General features: G+C 57.4%; 1 protein-coding gene across 1 annotated transcript in view; it reads right to left on the bottom strand.

Annotated features, from left to right (window-relative positions):
* Positions 1–21,403, bottom strand: part of ARHGEF18 (Rho/Rac guanine nucleotide exchange factor 18) — a 59,821-nt gene that overhangs the window by 23,298 nt on the left and 15,120 nt on the right. Inside the window, exons 3-10 of the mRNA XM_040990356.1 lie at positions 19,372–19,634; positions 18,869–19,019; positions 17,852–17,969; positions 16,289–16,346; positions 16,011–16,055; positions 14,593–14,670; positions 13,210–13,312; positions 12,889–13,033 (exon numbers count right to left, since the gene is read on the bottom strand). Coding sequence (XP_040846290.1) covers positions 12,889–13,033; positions 13,210–13,312; positions 14,593–14,670; positions 16,011–16,055; positions 16,289–16,346; positions 17,852–17,969; positions 18,869–19,019; positions 19,372–19,634 — 961 coding nt within the window. The remainder of the gene's footprint in view (positions 1–12,888; positions 13,034–13,209; positions 13,313–14,592; positions 14,671–16,010; positions 16,056–16,288; positions 16,347–17,851; positions 17,970–18,868; positions 19,020–19,371; positions 19,635–21,403) is intronic.

The raw sequence follows: 21,403 nt of genomic DNA, 5'->3' as shown, positions 1-21,403 counted from the left end.
TCTGGAAGATCTTTCAGTCTCTCCTCTCTGCAAATCTGCCTTTCCAATATAAATAAGCAAGACACACAACCAATCTGGGAGAAGGTGAGCTGACAGGCAAGTGGGGGGGGCAAGTATGTGTGGGGTCCTAGCCACGCGGGCTGTGCAGCCTGCAGCCCCCAGGCCGTGTCGGAGCGTGGCCTGCAGGGACCAGCAGCATACAGGAAATTCCGCTCTTCAGGGGAAGGCCGTGGGGCCCCGCACCACAAGGCTGGCACGGTGTTGAACCAAGGACTTCAGGCATGCGGCTCTTAAAAATAACTGCTGACTTAAAAAAATAATAATAATGACTTGTTTGTTTACTTTTCGAAAGTCAGAGGGGAGATAAACACAGACACACACACAGAATCTTCCAACCGCTGGTCCATTGCCCCGGCTGGCCACAGAGACCAGAGCTGGGCTGGGCTGAAGTTGAGCATTTCTGCTGGGTTTCCCAGGCAGGTGGCAGATGCAGGGGAGCCCAAATCCCTGGGTTTTCTTGTTCCTTTTCTTTCTCTTTTTTTCTTCCCCTGTTCCACCCAAGACAGGCCATGGGCAGAGAGAGTTGGATCAGAAGTGGAGCAGCTGGGACCCAAACTGGAGCCCATATAGGATGGCAACATCACAGCTGGGCCTTTGCCTATCACAATGCCAGTCTCCCGGGGCACTCTTTTTTTTTTTTTTAAATGCTGATTCACTCCCCAGGTGGCCGCAACTGCTGCAGCTGTGCTGATCCGCAGCCAGGAGCCAAGAGCCTCTTCCGGGTCTCCCACACGCGGGTGCAGGGTCCCAAGGCTTTGAGGCTGTCCTCCATTGCTTTCCCAGGCCACAGGCAGGGAGCTGGATGGGAAGTGGAGCAGCTGGGACTCAATCCGATGCCCATATGGGATTCTGGTGGTTGCAAAGAGAGGATTTAGCCACTAGGGTACTGTGCTGGGCCCACTGGCTGTGGTTTTGACAGCTGGCTCCCTCCAAGCTGCCGGGGAAGGGGTGTCCCTCCATGGCTCCATGCCCCGCCACGGTGCCCACCTTCCCGCAGGAGCCATTCCTTGTGCCCACAGCATGGACAGATCAACTGTGCTCACCAAGCAAACTGCTACAGGGGCCAGGGCTTACAAAGGTTCATGGATGGCAGTGGGCATTGGGCTCCATGATTATAATACTTCCCAGGCACCAGTTCTAATCCCGGCTGCTCCACTTCCCATCCAACTCCCTGCCTGTGGCCTGGGAAAGCAGTCGAGGACGGCCCAAAGCCTTGGGACCCCGCACCCGTGTGGGAGACCCGGAAGAGCTCCTGGCTTCAGAGCGGAGCAGCTCCAGCCACTGTGGTCGCTTGGGGAGTGAATCATTGGACGGAAGATCTTCCTCTCTGTCTCTCCTCCTCTCTGTACATCTGACTTTGCAATACAAATAAATGTCTCCCCTCCACACCAACTTTCTGAGTGACCCTCATATGCTCCTGGTAGGTTCAGATGCTAATTTGTTCCAGGTCCCACACCCCCAAAACTGTCCCACCCAGGCCTCATCACCTGCCCAGGATGGGGGGCGGGGTCATGACTCTCAAACAACTGGACCAGTTTGTAGTGACTTGGCCCAAAGACATCTGAATGAAAACAACTGAATCAGGAAAGGATTAGGGTGGGTGTAGCTGATGATAACGATGGTGATGATGAGGATGATGGTGATGATGGAGACTGAGCAAAGACTCCTGTCATGCGGAAACTGGGATGGTATAAAGGCTGGGTGGTTGGAAAGGCAGGCCAGTCTGGGTCACTCTTATCCTTCCGGGGCAGGAGAGAAGGGCGGGCCAGGGGCCCAGCAGAGCTGTTCGAAGGCCAGAAAGAAACCTGTTTGCCTTGGATGGGCTGGCAAAGGATTTAAGGGCATTGGATAACGACCAATGAAATGGGGTCGGGGTGAACCTCCTCCACGGGTGGTGAGGGGTCATCACACAGTTCTGAGCTGGGGTCCAGGCCGACCACCCCTTCCGCCTTCACATCTGTTCGCTGCGTTCCAAGGGCATGTGCAAGGAGGGCCCACCCACGGCGAGAGGCACCTGCTGAGGTTGGGAGCCGGGATGAGGGCTTCCTGTCTGGATGAGGGCTTCCTGTCTGGATGAGGGCTTCCTGTCTGGATGAGGGCTTCCTGTCTCTTCCTAGATTCCTCTACTTTCAACACTCCTTGGAGCGAGTCAGCCACTAAAGCTTTACTGGAAACACAGGCAGCCACGTGCCCCGGGGTTTACTGCGGCGAGTTGTGGCTGCGCGCTGGGTCGTGGCATGGTTCCAGCAGGAGCTGTGTGACCGAGCTGGACTCCTGACCCCATGGCACTGAACTGGTTTGCCCGGGTGAGGCCACCCAGGTCGGGCACGCCCACCCGCGGCTTTCCCCTGGACCAGCAGGAGTTTTGAATTCCTGGGTTCTGAGATGGCCAAGGCCCACAGCAGTCGGGCGGCAAACGGGGCAGGTCCTGGGGCACCTCTAGGTGGTGCCCTGGCAGGGACCTGGCCCCTCACCCCAGGGAAATTCCAGCGCATAATATCAGCATCCCTTTAAGAACTAGCGTTTGTGTGAACTTGGAATGCGTGGTAATAACATGCTCTCCAGTCAAGGTCAAGGTGTGGGCCGGGCGCAGGGGTAAGGAGATGGCGCCGAGGGCTTTCTCTGGATAAAGCTGGCATGGGAACACACAGGGTCGGCTGCACGTGTGACGGTCAGGTGCCTGTGGCTAGGAGGAGCTTCAGCTCATGGGACATCGTCCAAGTTTTTTTTTTTCAAAGGCACGTGTTAAGATGCATGTCCTGGGGCCCTGCGCAGTAGCCTAGTGGCTAAAGTCCTCGCCTTGCACGTGCTGGATCCAATATAGCCACTGGTTCTAATCCCGGCAGCTGGGAATTCGATCCTAACCTCCTTCCCTGTCCTCACGTTTCATTTTTTTTTTAATTTTTTAAGACTTCTTTTAGTTTCATTGCAAAGTCAGATACACAGAGGGAGAAGAGATAGAGAGGAAGATCTTCTGTCTGATGATTTACTCCCCGGTGCTGCGGCTGTCTGAAGCCAGGAGCCAGGAGCCTCCTCCAGGTCTCCCATGAGGGTGCAAGGTCCCAAGGCTTTGGGCTGTCCTCCCACTGCTTTCCCAGGCCACAGGCAGGGAGCTGGATGTGAAGTGGAGCAGCTGGGATATGAAGTGGTGACCATATGGGATCCCGGCAGTGCAAGGCGAGGACTTTTAGCCACCAGGCTACTGCGCAGGGCCCAGAAAGACATTTTTGAAAATGCCTCCTTTAAGAAAAGAGCCGAGTGGTAGGGCCAGAAGGGCCTGGCCTGCAGCAGCAACATCCCGTAGCAGTGCAGGTTCAAGTCCTGGCTGCTCTTCTTCCAATCCGGTTCTTTGCTAACGCATCTGGACAATCAGCCAAACACGGCGGCCCAAGCCCTTGGGGACCCCCCACGTCCCTCTCTCCTGGTTCTGGTCTCACCCCGTTGCGGTCATCAGAGGAGCGAATCAGAGCATGGAAGATCGGTGCTTCTCAGCCCTTCCGATCAAGAACAGGACCAAACAAGAGCCGTGTCGCGCCCGCTGCAGGCCCCGTCCCACGCAACAGGCGTCGTTGGCAGCGACCCATGCGACGGATGAAGAGACTACGGAACCTGCCCTGAACGCTGAGGCTGGCCGAGGACGGCTGCCGGAGGTTGGCACCACACAGCACGCTGAGGGATGAGGGAGGCAAATGCAGATGGGGTGGTCATCCTCACCCCAGGACCCTGGCTTGGTCTACCTGCCCGGTTCCCATCCACGAATGAGGCTGCGCGTGCACAGCTCTCGTGGGGCCGGGCGTGCATGGCTCTCGGGGGGTCACAGTGTGGAAGTCCGGAGGGAGAGGGAAGGCTGTCACTCTGCCTAGCAGAGGAGCCACATGCTGGACACAAAAGGGACCTCAGCCCAGGCTCCCACGTCCCGCTTGCTGATGCCTGCGTCGGGGGAGGTGGATGGCGCGGGTGAACGTGCAGGGACAGACACGGCCGCGGGCTTCCCACACCCCCGCGGGCGTCACACTGTTTGGGCTGCGTGTCACTCGGTACCCACCCCTCCCTGACCAGCAGACGCTGGGAGGAGGATGTTGGCGGGGGGGGAGGGAGGTCACGCAGTGGGCTAAGCTGCTGCCCGCGACGCTGGCATCCCCTCTGAGTGCCAGACCAAGTCCTGGCTGCTTCACTTCCGATCCAGTTCCCTGCTAAAGGCACCTGGGAAGGCTAGGTGGTGGCTAGGGTGCTTGGGTCCCCCTTGTCATCCACATGGCAGAGCTAGCTGGAGCTCCCGGCTCCTGACCGCAGCCTGGCCCAGCGACGGCTGTTGTGAGGCCTTGGGGTCAGATAAAAGGTCTCTGTGTCTCTTCATTTCTCTCTGAATTTCTGTATTTCAAATAAATGCATCTTTTTTTTAAAAAAAAAAGGGGGGTGGCAGCAGGATGGCTCAATTGGCAAATCCTCCCCTTACAAGCACCGGGACCCCCTATGAATGTTGGTTCATGTCTTGCTTGTCCCACTTCCCATCCAGCTCCCTGCTTGTGGCCTGGGAAAGCAGTGGAGGACGGCCCAAAGCCTTGGGACCCTGCACCTGCGTGGGAGACCCGGAAGAGGCTCCTGGCTCCTGATCTGCTCAGCTTTGGCCACTGCGGTCACTTGGGGAGTGAACTGGTGGATAGAGGATCTTTTTCTCTCTCTTTTTCTTCTGTAAAGATTATTTTTATTGGAAAGCCAGATTTACAGAGAGAAGGAGACACAGAGAGGAAGATCCTCCATCTGCTGGTTCACTCCCCAAGTGGCCATAATGGCTGGAGCTGAGCTGATCCGAAGCCAGGAGCCAGGAGCCTCCCCTGGGTCTCCCACGCGGGTGCAGGGTCCCAAGGCTTTGGGCCGTCCTCCACTGCTTTCCCAAGCCACAAGCAGGGAGCTGGATGGGAAGTGGAGCAGCTGGGATTAGAACCAGCACTTACATGGAATAATGGCGCATGTAAGGCGAGAACTTTAGCCACTAGGCTACCGCGCTAGGCCCCCCAGATGGAAGATCTTTCTATCTTACCTTCTCTGTGTAAATCTGCCTTTCCAATAAAAATAAATAAACATTTAAAAAAAAAAGAGGCCAAAAGAAGGCAAAACGCAAAGCCAGACAGACATTGAGATGGAGTGATAGGGCTCCTATCAGCTCCCCAGTGCAGGGGCAAAGTCCACAGAGGGGGCCCAAGCTGGAGTCCCAGTGCAATGAGTCAGGTCACGGCCCCACATGCCCTGGAGTGGCCGGCGGAGAGCTTTCCCTCTCTCCCGGGCCAGCAACCTGAGCCCTGGCACCGGTACCCCAAAGCACATCTCAACGCTGCCCTGTAGGAAGATGCTGTTGAGAGACCCGGGTGAGGACAGAGAGGAGGCTTCCCTGTCCCCAGCCCACAAAGCCCTCGGCGGGGGCACACGGCAGCTTCAGAGAGCGCCCGTGCCACCCGCTGAATTCCACCTGCAACTACGTACGGGCCTTGGTACTCACTGTCCTGCCCCCCGCCCCCTGCACCTGCTTGCTAGGAGCAAGGGCGGAGGCTCCGCCCACCCATCCACCTGACCGGGCTGCACCCGCGTCCCCTGCCTCCCTAGCTCTCCCCTCGTTCTCCCCACCCCACCCCGGCCGAGGGGGTGAGGTGGGGTGGGGAGGGGAAGTCCTCTCCTCTCCTCCCCTGCAGCTCAAATTGACAGGCAGCTCCTCCTCCCCACCCCCTTCTCTAAGTTTTGACCTTGGCTCCTTGGCCACGCCCCCTACACACCCGGGACACTTCACATTCCGGTCCCTCCTTGTGCTTTCATTTCCCAGTGCGTGGAGCTGTGGGTTCATTACCAACAAGTTTTCATCACCACCCCACCCCGCAAAAGCCAGCTTGCGCCCCTCGGCTGCCAGTCCATCCCCACTGCCTCTGTCCACCTGCCATGGGTACCCGTAACTCTCCTTCAGACTCCAGGGACTTGCCGAATCTGGACATTAAACAGAGACAGCCCTTTTGGCCCCCTACGCGGTAGCCTAGTGACTAAAGTCCTCGCCTTGAATGCGCCCGGGATCCCATATGGACATCACAAGGCCAGGACTAATGCCAGCAGCCCTGCTTCCCATCCAGCTCCCTGCCTGTGGCCTGGGAAAGCAGCGGAGGACGGTCCAAAGCCTTGGGACCCTGCACCCGCGTGGGAGACCTGGAGGAAGGTCCTGGCTCCTGGCTTCAGATCAGCTCAGCTCTGGCCATTATGGCCACTTGGGGAGTGAATCAGCGGATGGAGGATCTTCCTCTCTGTCTCTCTAATAAAAATTAAAATAAATGTTAAAAAAAAAAAAAGAAAGAAAGAGCCCTTTTGGGGTCGGCTTCTTTCACAAAGCATAATCGAATCTGACCCACACATCAAAACTGCATTCCTTTTGGGGCTGAACAACAGCTGAGAGGCAGAGAGAGAGAGAGAGAGACAGAGAGAGAGAGATATCATTCATTCCCTAAATGACTGTGACAGCCATGGCTGGGCCAGGCCAACCCTGGGGGCCTGGGGCTCCATCTGGGCCTCCCCTGTGGGTGCCACCTTCTGCTCCCTTGCTAGGGGGGGCATCAGCAGGATGCTGGACTGCAAGTGGAGTAGCTGGGACTTGAACCAAGAGCTCCCCCATGGAATGCCTGACATTGCAGGTGGCGACTCAGCCGGCTGCTGCCACAATGCTGGGTCCCCCTCCCTAGAGGGGGTCAGAGGGTGTCGGCAAACATTGTGGCTGCCAACCTGTTGTGGGGGATCGGTCTGACTTCCAAGCGGGACACCTTGACCGCGAGCCAAGTACACTCGGCCGACCCCCCGCTGCGCTCATTGCTGGCTGTCTCGCGCGCGCACATTTATGACTTGGGAACAATTCCCACCTACTTCCAGCGGATGCTAGCCCCACGCCACGGCGCACAATTTCACATGCTAACTCAGGTTTTTACACTTCCAAGCGGCCACAACCACCACCAGCGTCCGTGGGGCCTCGGGGTTCCATCAAGGGGTGGGGAGAGCGCGGTCAGCCGTGTCCACCACCAACCACCCCCTGGCAGCCGCTGGCTCCCTGGTTGTCCAAGGACGCGCCCACTCCTTCCTTCCCTTGTCACCTGGCTTGTCTCTGCCCATTCCAGCCGGGTTGGGGACTCCCGCTGGGGGGGGTGGGGGTGGGGAAACCAGGTATTATTCTCCCCCCAAAACTCAACCTCACTAAGCAGATGTGAGCTACGCAGCCACTCTGCCAAAAATGAGAAGTCTTTATATGCCGGGCTAATGCAGGATAGTTGGTCCCTGTCCCTCTGTCCCATCTTCCTTTAACTTTCAGATTCCACTCCTGGAAATCCACCCATAGGGACGACACTCAGGACCAGCACTGTGGCATAGCACGTTGAGCTTGCAGTGTGAGCACCGTATCTTAAAAGTGCTGGTTTGAGTCCGGGCAGCTCCACTTCCTGTCCAACTCCCTGTTTTGAACCTGGGAAAGCAGTGGAGGATGGCCCAAGGGCTTTGGGCCCCTGCATTCGCATGGGAGACCAGGAAGAAGAAGCTCCTGGCTTCAGCTTGGCCTCATTCCAATTGAAGAAACCAGTTGGGGGTGGGGGGAACAAATCTTGCCCCCCCCCCAAGTCCTCTGTGTGTTTCCTTTTGTAACTCTTTGACATTCTGCCTTTCAGACACACAAATAATATTAAAGAAATAACATTGTCTAATTAGCTATTGGCACAACAGTGCCTAACTGAAAAATATGAGAAGGGTATGCTTCAGAGTAATTCAATTACGCCTCAATAAAGCTGTTATCTTTTTTAAAAATTGGGGGGGGGGGAACAGAAGTTTAAAATGTAACCATCCACAAAGTATTCAGAGTATAGTGAAACCTGTCGAATGTATTTATTTTGAAAGATAAGGTCTTCAGCCTTCCTGACCATTTGCTACTTTGTAGCCCCAAGGGCCCATTATCTCATGAAAACTGCACACGGGAGCTGGGAGGCTATGCTATGCCACCGGAGTTCACACACAGCCTCAAGGGAGAGCCAAAAAAAAAAAAAAAGTGAACCAGTTTGTAGAATTTCCTCTGGACTCCGAGGTCGTAAACATTTCCCTCCCCCCCCCCCCAAAAAAAAACCTCCACCCAGGACCACATTCCTGTTTCCACATTCCTCCAGGGTGCTTTGCACCTGAAGAGAGAGTTCTCAAAACACAGCCATTCTGCAACAACCTGGGGGCGGGGTGGGAGGGGACCGGGAAAGCCATCATGGGGGGTTGGACTTTACACCCAGGGGTCTTTCGGCTTCACACGTGGCAGGGTGGAAATATTTCCCAAAGGAGAAAGGCGGCGGGGTGTCCCCCCCCTTGCCCCCACCCCCCCGCTAGCAGATGTGACAAGCAAGGAGACCCCGGGCCACGCGGGACGGCAGCTATGTCAGACACGCAGTTGGTAAACAACAAGAGAGGCACCCCCAGGAACACAGCCCGTGTCCCCAGGCAAGACAACGGCAGAGGCGGGCCGCAGCCCTAATGCTGTTATGTGACAAGAATTAAAATTACACCCCAGCTATGCTGCCGGCCCCACTTCCAAGGGCATTTGCAAGTCAGTCTGAGAGGAACCACCATCCATTAATAGATAAATCATTGTTCTATTTCTCTAACTTCCAATGTTTAAACAACAACAACAACAACAAAAGCATGCTATAGACACCAACACCAAATGACACCAAAGATAAAAATTGTAGAATGCCTTCCAGGGCTTTGCTTTTAGCAGTTCCGATTAAATATATATATATTTTTCCCTCCCCTTCCAGCAGCACAAGGTCTCATCAGCTCCTAGACGCCCCCTGATTGGCTTGCAAGCGACAACTCGCACCCCCAGGACCCTGGGTAGCACTCAAACGCGCACACCACCTTTCGGATTATATAACACCTGTTGGTCCTTTGCCCAGTTCACCTCCCATCCCTCTTCCCTGCCCCCCACCTGGGGAAGAGAGGTGACGGCTGGTGGCCGCAATCTTTATTGCCATTTCAAAGATGGGGTTCGGGCAGGTTAGCCACACCTCGTGCCCTGCCCACCCACCCACCCCCGTCCACTCTTTGGAGGGTTGGGGAGTTCATGTCCCCCCCACCCCCCCATCAGCCTGAGCCAGCGCTTGGCTGGTCCAAAGCATTGTGAAAGAGAAATAAAATGAGCTTTCCCAGCGACCGACCTGGCTGGGTTGCTGGGAAAAACAAGGCCTAGGGAGGAAGGAATTAAAAAAAAAAAAAACAACCCAGCAGCACGACCCAAAGTTGAAAGTTGTCTTTTTGCTTCCGTGATCCCAGCTTTTCACCTTTCCCACAACAACAGCGGCAACAGGTAAAAGGTAAGCAGAGAGAGAGAGAGGCCGCTCCCAGCCCACTGCACGCACGCACGGACGCAGGGGGACCTGGGTGCTGCACCTGCCGGCTCCCCCAGGCCCCAGGACGGTGCACCCACACATCTCCCTGAGGTGGGGTGGGGTGGGAGCCAGAACACCTGCTGCTCCACCCCGGGAGCCCCAAAGTGTGCCAAGTACTGAGTGCTTAGGATGCGTCTTCCTGCACCCCTCTGCTCATGCCCGGGGCGCCCCTTAAAAAAAAAAAAAAGAAATTCAAAGAAGAGGGGGTGAGGTTGCTGCTGCCCGGGGCTGGGGTGGGGTGAGGAGGAGGAGGAGAAGGAGGGTGCACGGTCCCCCAAGGCCAGAGCTGCTGGGCCAGGTTGCCGCAGGCCTCACCGGCATCTCCCGGGGGTGCTGGAGGGGAAAGCGGGGTGCAGCGTCCTGGGGTCCCAGCGCGCCCCCCCAGACCCCATGCACCTGCCGGGGCCCGGCTGTCTCCCCCCACCACGACACCCCCTCATCCCCGAGCGACGCCCCGCCGCCCTCACCTCAGCCCGCTCGGGTCCCCCGCAGGCCGCTCCCCGCTTCGCTTTCCTCCGCCCGTTCCCGGGACCTCGGCCGCCGCCACCACAGCCGCCGCCTCAACCCGCAGACGCTGCCCGAGCCCGGCTAGCCGGAAGCGGGAGGCCGCGCGCGCACCAGGGCGCGTGCGCGGCTCCGCCTCCCCGGGGCCGTGAGGACCCGAAGAAGGGCGTGGCTGCCAGGACTTGGGCGGAGTCTCGAGAGGGGGGCGTGCCCAGGGAGGTGGGCGGGGGCATCTGGTGGCAGCAGGGCTGGGAGATCCCGGGTGGGCGACAGTGAGGTTGTGGGGACCCTGGGGAAGAGGGGGGATCGGTATATTTTAGGGGGCGTGTGTGATTTGCAGCGTTGGGGAGTTTGAGGGTCCTGTACAGTGGGAGGGCGAAGGAATGTGTCCTATACCCCACAGGTGTTCGCAGGTACCAGCAAAGACCCCAACACACAGCAGACACCCAGGCCCATCAAAGACCCCTACACGGAAGTTTTTCAGTTCCCCGCCAGGCTTGGATTCTCTCCACCCCAATGCTGTCGGATACCTGCAGCAGGTTTCTGAAAAACATAAATATTTTCCACTCCCGCCCAAGCTACTGCCCGATGGCTTGGGAGGGGAGCCGGCAACCCCTTCTGAAAGCTGCTGGGATACTGGGAGCCATGCGGGACCCCACAGGTAAGGAGGGCAACGGGGGGCTGCAGCCAGGAGATGGGAGCTGAGGTCAAGGAGATCTCCCCAAAGCCCAAGCTCTTCAAAACACACACATTGAATGTTGGGGAGATCCAGCAGCTGCAGTCCTGCGTCCCCCCCACCCCCAGAATGCCCAGCCTTCACTTTCTCTCTGATATTCCCAGCCAAGAGAAGGACACCTAGTGAAGGAGCTGGGAGTTCTAGAAATACTTGTATTTGCAGTGATGGCTCAATTGGCTAATCCTCCCCTTGCATGTGCCAGGATCCCATGTGGGCACCAGTTCGAGTCCCGGCTGCTCCACTTCCCATCCAGCTCCCTGCTTGTGGCCTGGAAAAGCAGTCAAGGATGGCCCAAAGCCTTGGGACCCTGCACCTACGTGGGAGACGCAGAAGAAGCTCCTGGCACCTGGCCTTCAGATAGGCTCAGCTCCAGGCCGTTGTGGCCGCTTGGGGAGTGAACCAGCAGACCAAAGATCTTCTCTGTCTCTCCTCTCTGCAAATCTGCCTTTCAAATGAAAATAATTATGAAAAAACAAAAAGGAGACTGCCAATCATTCTGTTGACGGTGGGGCTGGGACCTGCTAGGACCTAAGGAAACACAGATGTCCTTAAAACCTGGCACACTCCACAATCGGGGGCTAGTGCTGTATGGTGTAAGGTGGAGGATATTGAATGAGACCTCTGATCGCGGTGGCATGCCCTCTCTAGACGATGACAAATGCCCTTCAGGTTCTGGGATGACAGTGGCTGGCCCACAGATCCTGACCAGCCTCATGCTGGCTTCTTGTGGCAGGTGCACCTGGGCCTGGTGTGAAGGGTGAGAGATGAAAGCTGGCAGAAAGGGGGCTTCCGGGGGGTGGTCAGGCCTCGCCCCCAGGGAGTGTGGGGTCTGGAGTCCTGGCGGGCTGAGCGCAGGGAAGACAATGGAGTCAGACCCCGAGGGGTCAAGGTCACGGCAATGGGGACGGTGCGTGGGGAAGGTACCACAGCCTGGCCCTGGCGCCTGACTCCTTCTCCGTCAGGGTAACTTAAGTGCCAGCCCATTTCCTGCAGCAGACAGAGGGTGGTGTGTGGTTCTGAACACCCGGGGTGGAGCCTGTGCGGGCTGTGGGGGGTGGCACGCAGGTGCCCTCGTGGCAGAGCTGCTACTGCCTCCCCCTGGCCATGATACCGTGAGGTTCGCTTAAGCTGCCGTTGACCGTGTGCGCCAGGCTCCTCCTTTGTCCTATTTTTTAAAGGACTTATTTTCATGGGAAAGGCAGATTTGCAGAGAGGACAGACAGAGAAAGATCTTCCATCCACTGGTTTACTCCTCAAGTGGCCACAACAGCCTGGAGCTGAGCCGATCTGAAGCCAGGAGCCTCTTCTGGGTCTCCCACGCAGGTGCAGGGTCCTAAGGCTTCGGGTCGTCCTCCACTGCTTTCCCGGGCCACAGGCAGGGAGCTGGATGGGAAGTGGAGCAGCCGAGACAAGAACGGATGCCCGCTGGGGATCCTGGCACTTGCAGGTGGAGGCTTAGCATGCTACGCCACAGCATCAGCCCTTAAAGTTTTCTTTTCATTTCACTTTTTCCTCAAACTCTCATGAGCAGGTGTGGCTGTCCGCCAACAAAGCAAAGCTGTACTTGTTAAAGAGCTTGAAGCGTGAATTGCGCATGCATCACAAATTATGCTTGCAGGTTTTATATATACTTACATATACGTACATATGTCTGCATATTAAAGTCTCACTTTGTTAGGATCCACCATGACTGACGACCACCTGCTATTTGCATCTGCTCCCTCCCCGCTCCCTGCAGAAATGCCAACATCCTGGTGCCAGTGGCTCCAGGTAGTGCACCCACAGGCTCACAGTTGCAACGCTTGCTCCCCGAGGTGCCAGTCTTGCCGACCCATGATCGCCAGCACCGTCTGCTCCCCCACAATGCTTCCAAAGACGGAATGCAGGATTCTGAGCCCCAGTGGTGACCTGTCCCCTGTGTACTCCGGGATGTCTCAACCCTAGGACCTTTTCCTGCCCAGGAATCCTTGCCACCTTCCTCCCTGCCCCCTTGTCAACCAGGGCAACTTCCCAGGTGAAGCAGCTACCAGACTGTGAGAGCAGAGCCTCGTGCACCTGTTACCTGCTCCAGCCCCGGATGATGGGTGATGTTCGCAAGAGGGTGCCATGGGACCAAGACAAGCAAGCAGCAGGCAGCGACCGCTGGGGACTCACCAGAGCCCAGGAAGGGCTTGCCGCACAGTGGGCAGCTCGAGTGGCTCAGGAAGGTCCCTGGCACCAATTGGTGCCCGCTGACACACTCGCGCCTCTCCCGGCTGCCGTCCTGGCTTTTGTCCTTTGGTGGCACCATGCTCTTACCCTGTGTTGTGGCAGAGCTGGGTGTCAGGATGCCTTTTTTTCTGCACTGCCCCCCCCCCCCCGGGGTGGGAGATGGTGGTGCTGGTGTTGGGTTGGAGGGGTGGGGGACATCTCTGGGGAAGATGGAGGGAACCTCACTCCCTGCCGAGCCCCTCTTCCAGCTCCCCCTTCGCCCACCTTCTCCTTCTGTCTGGTGACTCGGCTGCGCAGTGAGCTCAGGCTGCGTTTCACTTTGGTACCCCTGTCATTCTTCTCGTTCTTGTTGGGGCTATCCTCGCTCCTGGGGGGGCGGGGAGGGGGCAGGAAAAGGGGAAGGGGTGAACAGCTCAAGGGGGAGGATGCGGGGGGGGGGGGCCCTGATGAGATTAGATAACCCTGTGGCTTGACTTATACCTGCAGCCCGCCCGCCCGTCTCCCTCGGGTGCCCTTCTAATCCTGCTTACCTCTCATTCATTCATTCCACCAACGTCCAACGGACCCTGGGCTGGTGGGCCCTCGACAGGACTGGCCTGGCTTAGAAATTCTCTCTCTGGTGGCCGCATCTGTTTCCTCCTTAGCCTTGACATCCCCGGTTCCCCTAAGTGGGTTTTCAATCTCATGCCCATTTTTCTCTCCTACGCCCCGATGTCTCCCCACTCCTGGGAGTGAACAGTCAAATCCTTCCCCCACAACCAAGATTCCTAACACACGTCCCTCCACTCGGTATGGGACCATCCTTTTGATGGAGAAATGGAATGAAACGATAATAATATTTCAGGGCTAGCGTTGCGATGTTGTGGGTTAAGTCACCGTTGGCAACCCCCAGTATTCCAAATAGGAGATGCTGGTTGGAGGCCCGGCTTCTCTGTTTGTGATCCAGCTCCCCGCTCACGGTCATGGGAAAGTAGCAACGGCTTGGGTCCCTGCCCCTCCATGTGGGAGACCCGGTTGGAGCTCTTGGCTCCTGGCTTTGGCCGGACCCAGCCCTTTCGGCCATTGTGGCGTCTGAGAAAAAAAAAATCAACCCCGCTTCCCATCCAGCTCTCAGCTTGTGGCCTGGGAAAGCAGAATGTGGGGGGGTGTTAAAACCCAGAAGCGGGGCTGCCGGGATTAGAACCAGCGCTTATAAGGGATCCTGGCACACGCAAGGCGAGGATTTTAGCCGCTAGGCTACCGCGCCAGGCCCGTGCCCTGGGTCTCAAGCAACTCCCACTCAGGCGGCAGGAGTCCAGGTGCTGAGGGTCATTGCTGCCTCCCACGGCATGCGTGAGCAGATTCAGAACCGGAAGCAGACACAGCTTCTCCACGGTGAGATGCAGGTGTGTGGGCCTTGCCTCCTCCGGAGTACAAGCCTGCCTCTTTATAAACTGCCCTGGGACCACAAACTCCTGCCCTGCCTTCAGAACCCAGCTGGGGCTGGCCAGCTCCCCCAGGAAGTCTTTCCTCTGCTCCTCTTAGGATGTCCCTCCTCCCTACCAGCCCCAACCCTTGTCTCAGGCAAGTGTGGACACGGGGAGGACCTCCCCTCCCAGATGTCAGCTCCCGCCCAGTCCCCACCTGCGGCTGCCCCTTTGCACTCACTCCGACAGGAACTCAAACCATGTGAGGCTCGAGTGGGCTCCTTCCGGACTGGCAGACAGGCGCACCCCCTGCCGGGCCCTGTGGGGGACAGAGAGGACAGCCTTGAGCATCCAGAACCTTCCTATCCCAGCGTCCTCTCCTCCTGCCTCGCTAGGGCCTCTGCAAAGGACCAGTGCAGTGGTTGAGAGCATCCCACACCTCTCTCTCTCTCTCTCTCTCTCTCTCTCTCTCCCCTCCTCCCCTGGGGGCTGTAGCGACCCCTCTCGGCTAAACAAACTCAGCTTGGTTGCAGGAAGATCTCCTAGGGACCCGCAGGAACCGGGGCAGGGTACACACACCTCTTCCAGGGGCCCAGCTGTCCCCTGGGCTTGTGGCATCTGGCGCCTCTCGTCCCACCTGCTCTCTGCCTTCCCGTGACACTCCCACCCCTGCCACCACATTTATCATCTTCACTGGTCTCTCTCATCTGTCCTTTCCCAGCCCCCCAGCGCTTGCGTTCCCCCCCACCCGTTTTTTCCGCGGCGTCTTTCCTTCGCCCCACCTTCTGTCTCCTGGATCTGTGCTGTCCTCTACTCGGACACATCCATGCCCGTTTTTACACCGGCCACTCCTCTCCATTCCTTTATCTGTCCACTTTTTTTTTTTTTAAAGATGTATTTATTGGGCCCGGCATGGTGGCCTAGCAGCTAAAGTCCTCGCCTTGAAAGCACCGGGACCCCACATGGCCACCAGTTCTAATCCCGGCTGCTCCACTTCCCATCCAGCTCCCTGCTTGTGGCCTGGGAAAGCAGTGGAGGACGGTCCAAAGCCTTGGGACCCTGCACCTGTGTGGGAGACCCAGAAGAAGAAGTTCCTGGCTCCTGGCTTCAGATCAGCGCAGCACCGGCCGTTGCGGTTACTTGGGGAGTGAATCATCGGATGGAAGATCTTCCTCTCTGTCTCTCCTTCCTCTCTATATCTGACTTTGCAATAAAAATTAATACGTCTTAAAAAAAGGTATTTATTTTTATTGCAAAGGTAGGTCAGATTTATGGAGGGAGATCTTCCATTATCTGAGTCATTCCCTAAATGGCTGCAATCCTGGGGCATGGACCAGCTGGAAGCCAGAAGCTTGGAATTCTCTCTTCCTCCTCTGTGGATGCAGGGGTCGCTTGGGCCATTTTCTACCGTTTCCCCAAGTGCGTTAGCAGGGAGCTGGATTTGAAGTGGAGCAGCCGGGACTCGAACCTGCACCCCTTAGAGGATGCTGGCGTCACAGTGGGCGGTTTAACGCACTGCACCACCAAGCTGGCCCTCTCTACACACGCTTACACCGGCCCCTTTACACCGGTCAACTCTCAGAGCTGTTTTCCATCTCTGCCCACTCCCATACCTGTCCCCCACGTTGGCCGCCTCGGCCCTGGCCCCTGCCCGCTTACCCATGGTACTGGCGAAGCTCATGAAGGACCTCCTGGACCATCAACCTGCCGGATGCCAGAGAAGGGGTCAGACAGCCCAGCCAGGCCTCAGGGGAGCCTGACACGCAACTGTCCCCAGAGGCCATGTTGAAACCCCTTCTGGTAATCTCTCCCGGGAGTGGCTCCATGATTACACAAAACTGACAGGGCGGGGCGGGGGTTGGGCCCAAAGCCACTTGCAGCCTGTGACCCTGCACCTCTGCTCCCCTTGGCTTCACCAGCCCCCCGGCCCCACTCACACGTGATGCGGCTCTACGTGGTCCTTCTCCACACAGTCCAGCATTGGCGCTTCCAGACCTGGAAGCAGACGGCACCCGAGGGCGCACGGGGCTGAAGGGAGCCGTCTTGTACCTGCCCACCCTGCGCCCTGCAGCACCGGATGCCACCCAGAGAGACGGGGCAGGGTAGGACAGGAACAGCCAGCCCCCCCGGGGACAGAGGCCCAGCAAGCTCTCCCAAGCAGCCCCTACGGTCATTCATGCTTCCTCCCGCCCTTTCCCTGGAACAGATCTGGGAGGTTCAGCGATGCTGCGGAGAGCGGCAGAGCTGAGTCTAGATTATATATACATATGACAGACTATTTGGAGGATGGCAAAATGGCTCAATGGACTAATCCTCCCTTTGCAAGTGCTGGCATCCCATAGGGTCGCCGGTTCACATCCCGGCTGCTCCACTTCCCATCCAGCTCCCTGCCTGTGGCCTGGGAAAGCAGTGGAGGACGGCCCAAAGCCTTGGGACCCTGCACCCGCCTGGGAGACCCGGAAGAAGCTCCTGGTTCCTGGCCTCAGATCGGCTCAGCTCCAGCTGTTATGGTCACTTAGGGAATGAACCAACAGACAGAAAAATCTTTGTCTCTCCTTCTCTCTGTGCATTTGACCTGCCTTACCAATAAAAACAAACACGTCTTTATAAAAAAAAAAATTTGAAAGAGACAGAGATTGCTACACCTGCTCATTGAATCCTCAAATGTTGCAACATTTGGAGCTGGACCAGGAGCCAGGAACTCCATCCGGGTCTCCCACACGAATGGCAGGGATTCAAGTACTTGGGCTGTCACCTACTGCAGCCATTGGTGCACACGGGCAGGGAGTTGGAATGGGGAGCAGGGCCAGAACTTGAACCCAGATACTAAGCTACGGCACATGGGGGTCCCAAACTTCCTAACCAACATACTGCTGATCCTGCGAGTCCCTGTTGGAGTTTCGTCGCCAAAGGTGCGGGTGTGTGTGGCATTGAGAAACTGAGGAAGTGAACAGGTGATGGGATGAGATGGAGACAGGTGAGACTGGGTCCCTGGGGGGTGCAGTCTCTGCATAATGCAGGGGAGGGCGCTGGGGGCGGGGGGGCGGGGACAGACAGGCAGGCCCCTCAGGACCCTGCCCCAAAGAGTGTCCTCACACGGACTTGGTACCTCCAGAACAGGTGAGCCGCCTCATCAAAGGCTTGCAAAGTCCAGTTTCAGGGCTTAACAAGTAGAGGGGAGGGACACCCATGGGGGTAGGGGGGGAAGAAGACAGAATCGGGCTAGGGAAAGGTCAGTGCAAGGGGATGGTCACCTGGGCTTCCAGCCTCGCGTCTCTTCCACCAGTCCCCCGTCTCCCCCCATCCCCTGTTCCTTCTAGAAGGTTTTGTATGTTGGGGGAGTAGCTCACAGGAGCCTCTCCTGCCTCCTGTGGGCCCATCCCTGCTCCAGCCCTCCCCCTCCCTTCTCCCTCCCTCACCACGCCCCTGCCCCGCCCACCCCGCCCCCTGCTCCATCCCCTGGAGGTTTATTATTTCTTCTTATTATTAGATAAGGTCACCTTGCACAGGTCTAGCATCTTCTCCCAGGCCTGGAGCCACATCCAGGGAGCGGATATCTTTGTCGCTGGATTCCGGCACGGATCTGGACCTCTCTCTTTTTTCGGGGCTGGCGCGTTCCTGTAGGGAGCAAGCGTGTTGGTCAGCCCAGCGGGAGGGTCTGCCCAGCCTTACTGGAGTCATAGCCAGGGTTGCGCCCGCGCAACCTGGAGGGGGGACACACGCATACTTCCTCCAACCTCAGCCACAGGCTGGCCAATCCCTTCCGCAGGAGCTCTGGGTCTCAAAGCGTTTCCCTGAGGGTCACGGTCATGGCCAGGTGTCCACAGCCTGGAGCACCTATCTGCCCAGCTGTGGGCAGGGATCTCACTCCCGCCCCAGCTGCAGACCCCAGCCACTCACACAGCTTCCTCCTCGCGGTGGGCAGACGTTGCCCCTAAGCCTGGCTGGAGCTCCCGTCTGCTCTCCCAAACCTCTCCCTAGCCCACATGGGTGGCAGTTACAGTGGAGAACCCACGGGCCTGGGGTGAGTTGCTGTGGTCGAAATAGGGTTTCCATACCCTATTCAAAAATTATTTGAAAACCACCATTGTGTGAAGGAGACACAGAGTGAGAGAGATGGAGATATAGCATTAGAAAGAGCTTCTAACCACTGCTTCCTTCCCCACGTGGCTGGGCTAGTTTATAGCCAGGAGGCAGGAACTCCCGCTGGGTCTGCCACTTCAGTAGCACTTGGCCCATCCCTGCTGCCTGCCAGATTCAAAGAAAAGCATCGGAAACCCCACCCGGTGCTCCTGTGGGATGCCTGTGTCACAGGCAGAGGCTTCACCTGCCATGCTACAACACAGGATGCTCAGACAGGCCTTGCTCCTGCTGGAGGTCTAGTTATTATTTTTTTTTAAATGAACAAGTGTTATCTATTCTTATTTTGCTTGAAAGGAAGAAAGACAGCCGGAGAGGTGAGAAGTCCTTGGCGGGGTCAGTGGGGGAAGGGGGGAGGCAACAGCGGGTGTACCTACTTTGTGTGACTGCTCGGTGGGGGTCCTGCCACCTGCCAGGCAGCCCTGGGTCCATGTCTTCAGCTCCTCCTGGGACAGGTTCAGGGTGCAGCTGGCCAGCGTCCGGGGCAGGCAGGGCCCTGTACCCGTAGCCGAGGCTTCAAAGTTGTGCCTGGCGGGAGGAGAGATAGAGCTGAAATCTCAGTGGGTTGGTGGCCTGCCTCTGTGCCCACCTCCAGGGTGGCCACGGGGCAGCATCAGACTGCCAGGTCTCCAGGGGAGAACCCGATGCAATCTTAGAAACTGGGTTTGCATGGCAGAGCTGTCCCTTTTGCCACAAACGGAAGAGGGGACTCTGGGGAGCTGATGGGGCGGGGCGGGGACACCTCCAGTCACAGCAATGACACTAGGACCAGCCCAGGCAGGAACCGAGATGCCGCTGTGTGTCCTAGACCCTGTGGCTATGCTGGGGGTGGGTGGGGGCAGGTAAGGAGCGCAGGGAGGTGGGGGGGGTGGCAGCTAACCTCTGCCAGCTCTCAGAGCAGCTGCGTGACCTCTCCCAGCTGCGCCTCTTGGACAGGTTCTGGGCTCCCGCCGAACTGGACAAGAACGAGTCTCTGTGTGCGGCTTCTTGGCATGGCAGGCTGCTGCCCCGGGTGCCCCCAGGCTGGCCACGGAAGGAGGGCTCCACGCCCAGATCTTGCAGATACACACTGCCCTGCAGGGCCTCCCAGTCCAGGCTGAGGTCCTCCGTGCTCTCGTCCAGCCCATCCGGAAAACCACCCTTCTGTAACGCAGAAGAGGAAGGCGACATTGGCTTGGGAAAGGCATGGAGGTGTTCGCAGGCTAAACCTCCGTCGGCAGCACCGGCATCCCCAGGGGCGCCGGTTCGAGTCCTCTCTTCTCTCCTCTTTGCAAACCTGCTTTTCCAAGTCAAAGGAATCATAAAAAAGAGAAATGTGCATATATATGCAGACACGTACATAATGTGACGACTTGATGTACGCAATGGGACTCACACTTCACATCTTGATGATCGGCAACGAGTCTCGCAGGTGCACAAGTACATAATATTATCACGCGCTCAGCTACCCAATCCGCTCACGTGTACAGAGTGACAGCTTGCACACACACACGTGTCCACTCTGGGCAGTATACAAAGGCCAACTCTGGCTCACTCATCTCTCTCTTCTCTCTCTCTCTTTTTAAGATTTATTTTATTTTTGTCACAAAGTCAGATCGACAGAGAGGAGGAGAGACAGAGAGGAAGATCTTCCATCCGATGATTCACTCCCCAAGTGAGCGCATCCGAAGCCAGGAGCCAGGAACCTCCTCCAGGTCTCCCATGTGCGTGCAGGGTCCCAAGGCTTTGGGCCGTCCTCGATTGCTTTCCCGGGCCACAAGCAGGGAGCTGGATGGGAAGTGGAGCAGCCGGGATTAGAACCAGGGTCCATATGGGATCCTGGCGCGTTCAAGGCAAGGACGTTAGCTGCTAGGCCATGCCACAGGGCCCCACATCTATTTCTTTAAAAAAAAAATGTATACATTTTTTTATTGGCAAAGCAGATCTACAGAGAGAAGGAGAGACAGAAAGATCTTCCATCGGCTGGTTCACTCCCACTCCGGCCACAGTGGCTGGAGCTGAGCCAATCTGAAGCCAGGAGCCAGGAGCCTCTTCCAGGTCTCCCACGCGGGTGCAGGGTCCCAAGGCTTTGGGCCGTCCTCCACTGCTTTCCCAGGCCACAAAGCAGGGAGCTGGATGGGAAGCAGGGCAGCTGGGATTAGAACCAGCATCCCTATGGGATGCCAGCACTTGCAAAGGGTGGATTAGCCAATTGAGCCATCGTGCTGGCCCCTCTTCATCCCATTCTCCATCAGCTGTCTGAAGAACACCTGTACGCCTCTCTCTCTCTCTCTCTCTCTCTCTCTCTCTCTCACACACACACACACACACACACACACAGCCTGAGGTCGCTGTACACACTCGTCCGAGCCCACCTGCCTCCGGAGAGCCTCTCGCCTCTTGAAGTCAGGTGTGGAAACATCTGCTTGTGTCACGGTAGGGGGGCACTCCTGGGCCTTTGATGATGGAGTTCAGCCTGGACTATGTCCTGCCTACCTGCTCCTAATACCCCAGAGTACCTGACTTTGCCAAGCGCTTCTAATAATATCTTTCGGTACCCAGCACACAGAAGCCACAGCAGAGTCTTAAATCCTCCAAGGCTGGTCACCTGCTACCCTAGGCGTCCCTGCAGCTTCATCTTCCACCCCAGAGGCCATGTGGGCTCCGGCCAGCCTGTTACACCCCAGGGACCCACAGGTGCCCAAGACAACAGCTACACCAAGCACCCCAAAAGTCATGCCTCCTCCTTCCATCCACCAGAGGGCGCGCTCGCTCCAATACCCAGGTTGGCACCACACTGAACTGCAACATTCATGCCATCTCTCTCTCTCTCTCTCCTCTCCCTCGTGGGCATCCTCTGTCCGTCTCTCTCTTCCTCTCCCCCGCCCTGGAGGCTGCCTCCCTGTCCCCACCCTGACCCTGCAGCTTGTTCC

The sequence above is a fragment of the Ochotona curzoniae genome, unplaced genomic scaffold (genome assembly GCF_017591425.1).
Source record: "Ochotona curzoniae isolate NIBS_2020 unplaced genomic scaffold, NIBS_Ocur_1.0 contig_605, whole genome shotgun sequence".
Lineage (NCBI taxonomy): Eukaryota > Metazoa > Chordata > Mammalia > Lagomorpha > Ochotonidae > Ochotona > Ochotona curzoniae.
Note: the sequence above shows the minus strand (reverse complement) of the source record. Positions and strands in the feature narration are given on the sequence as shown.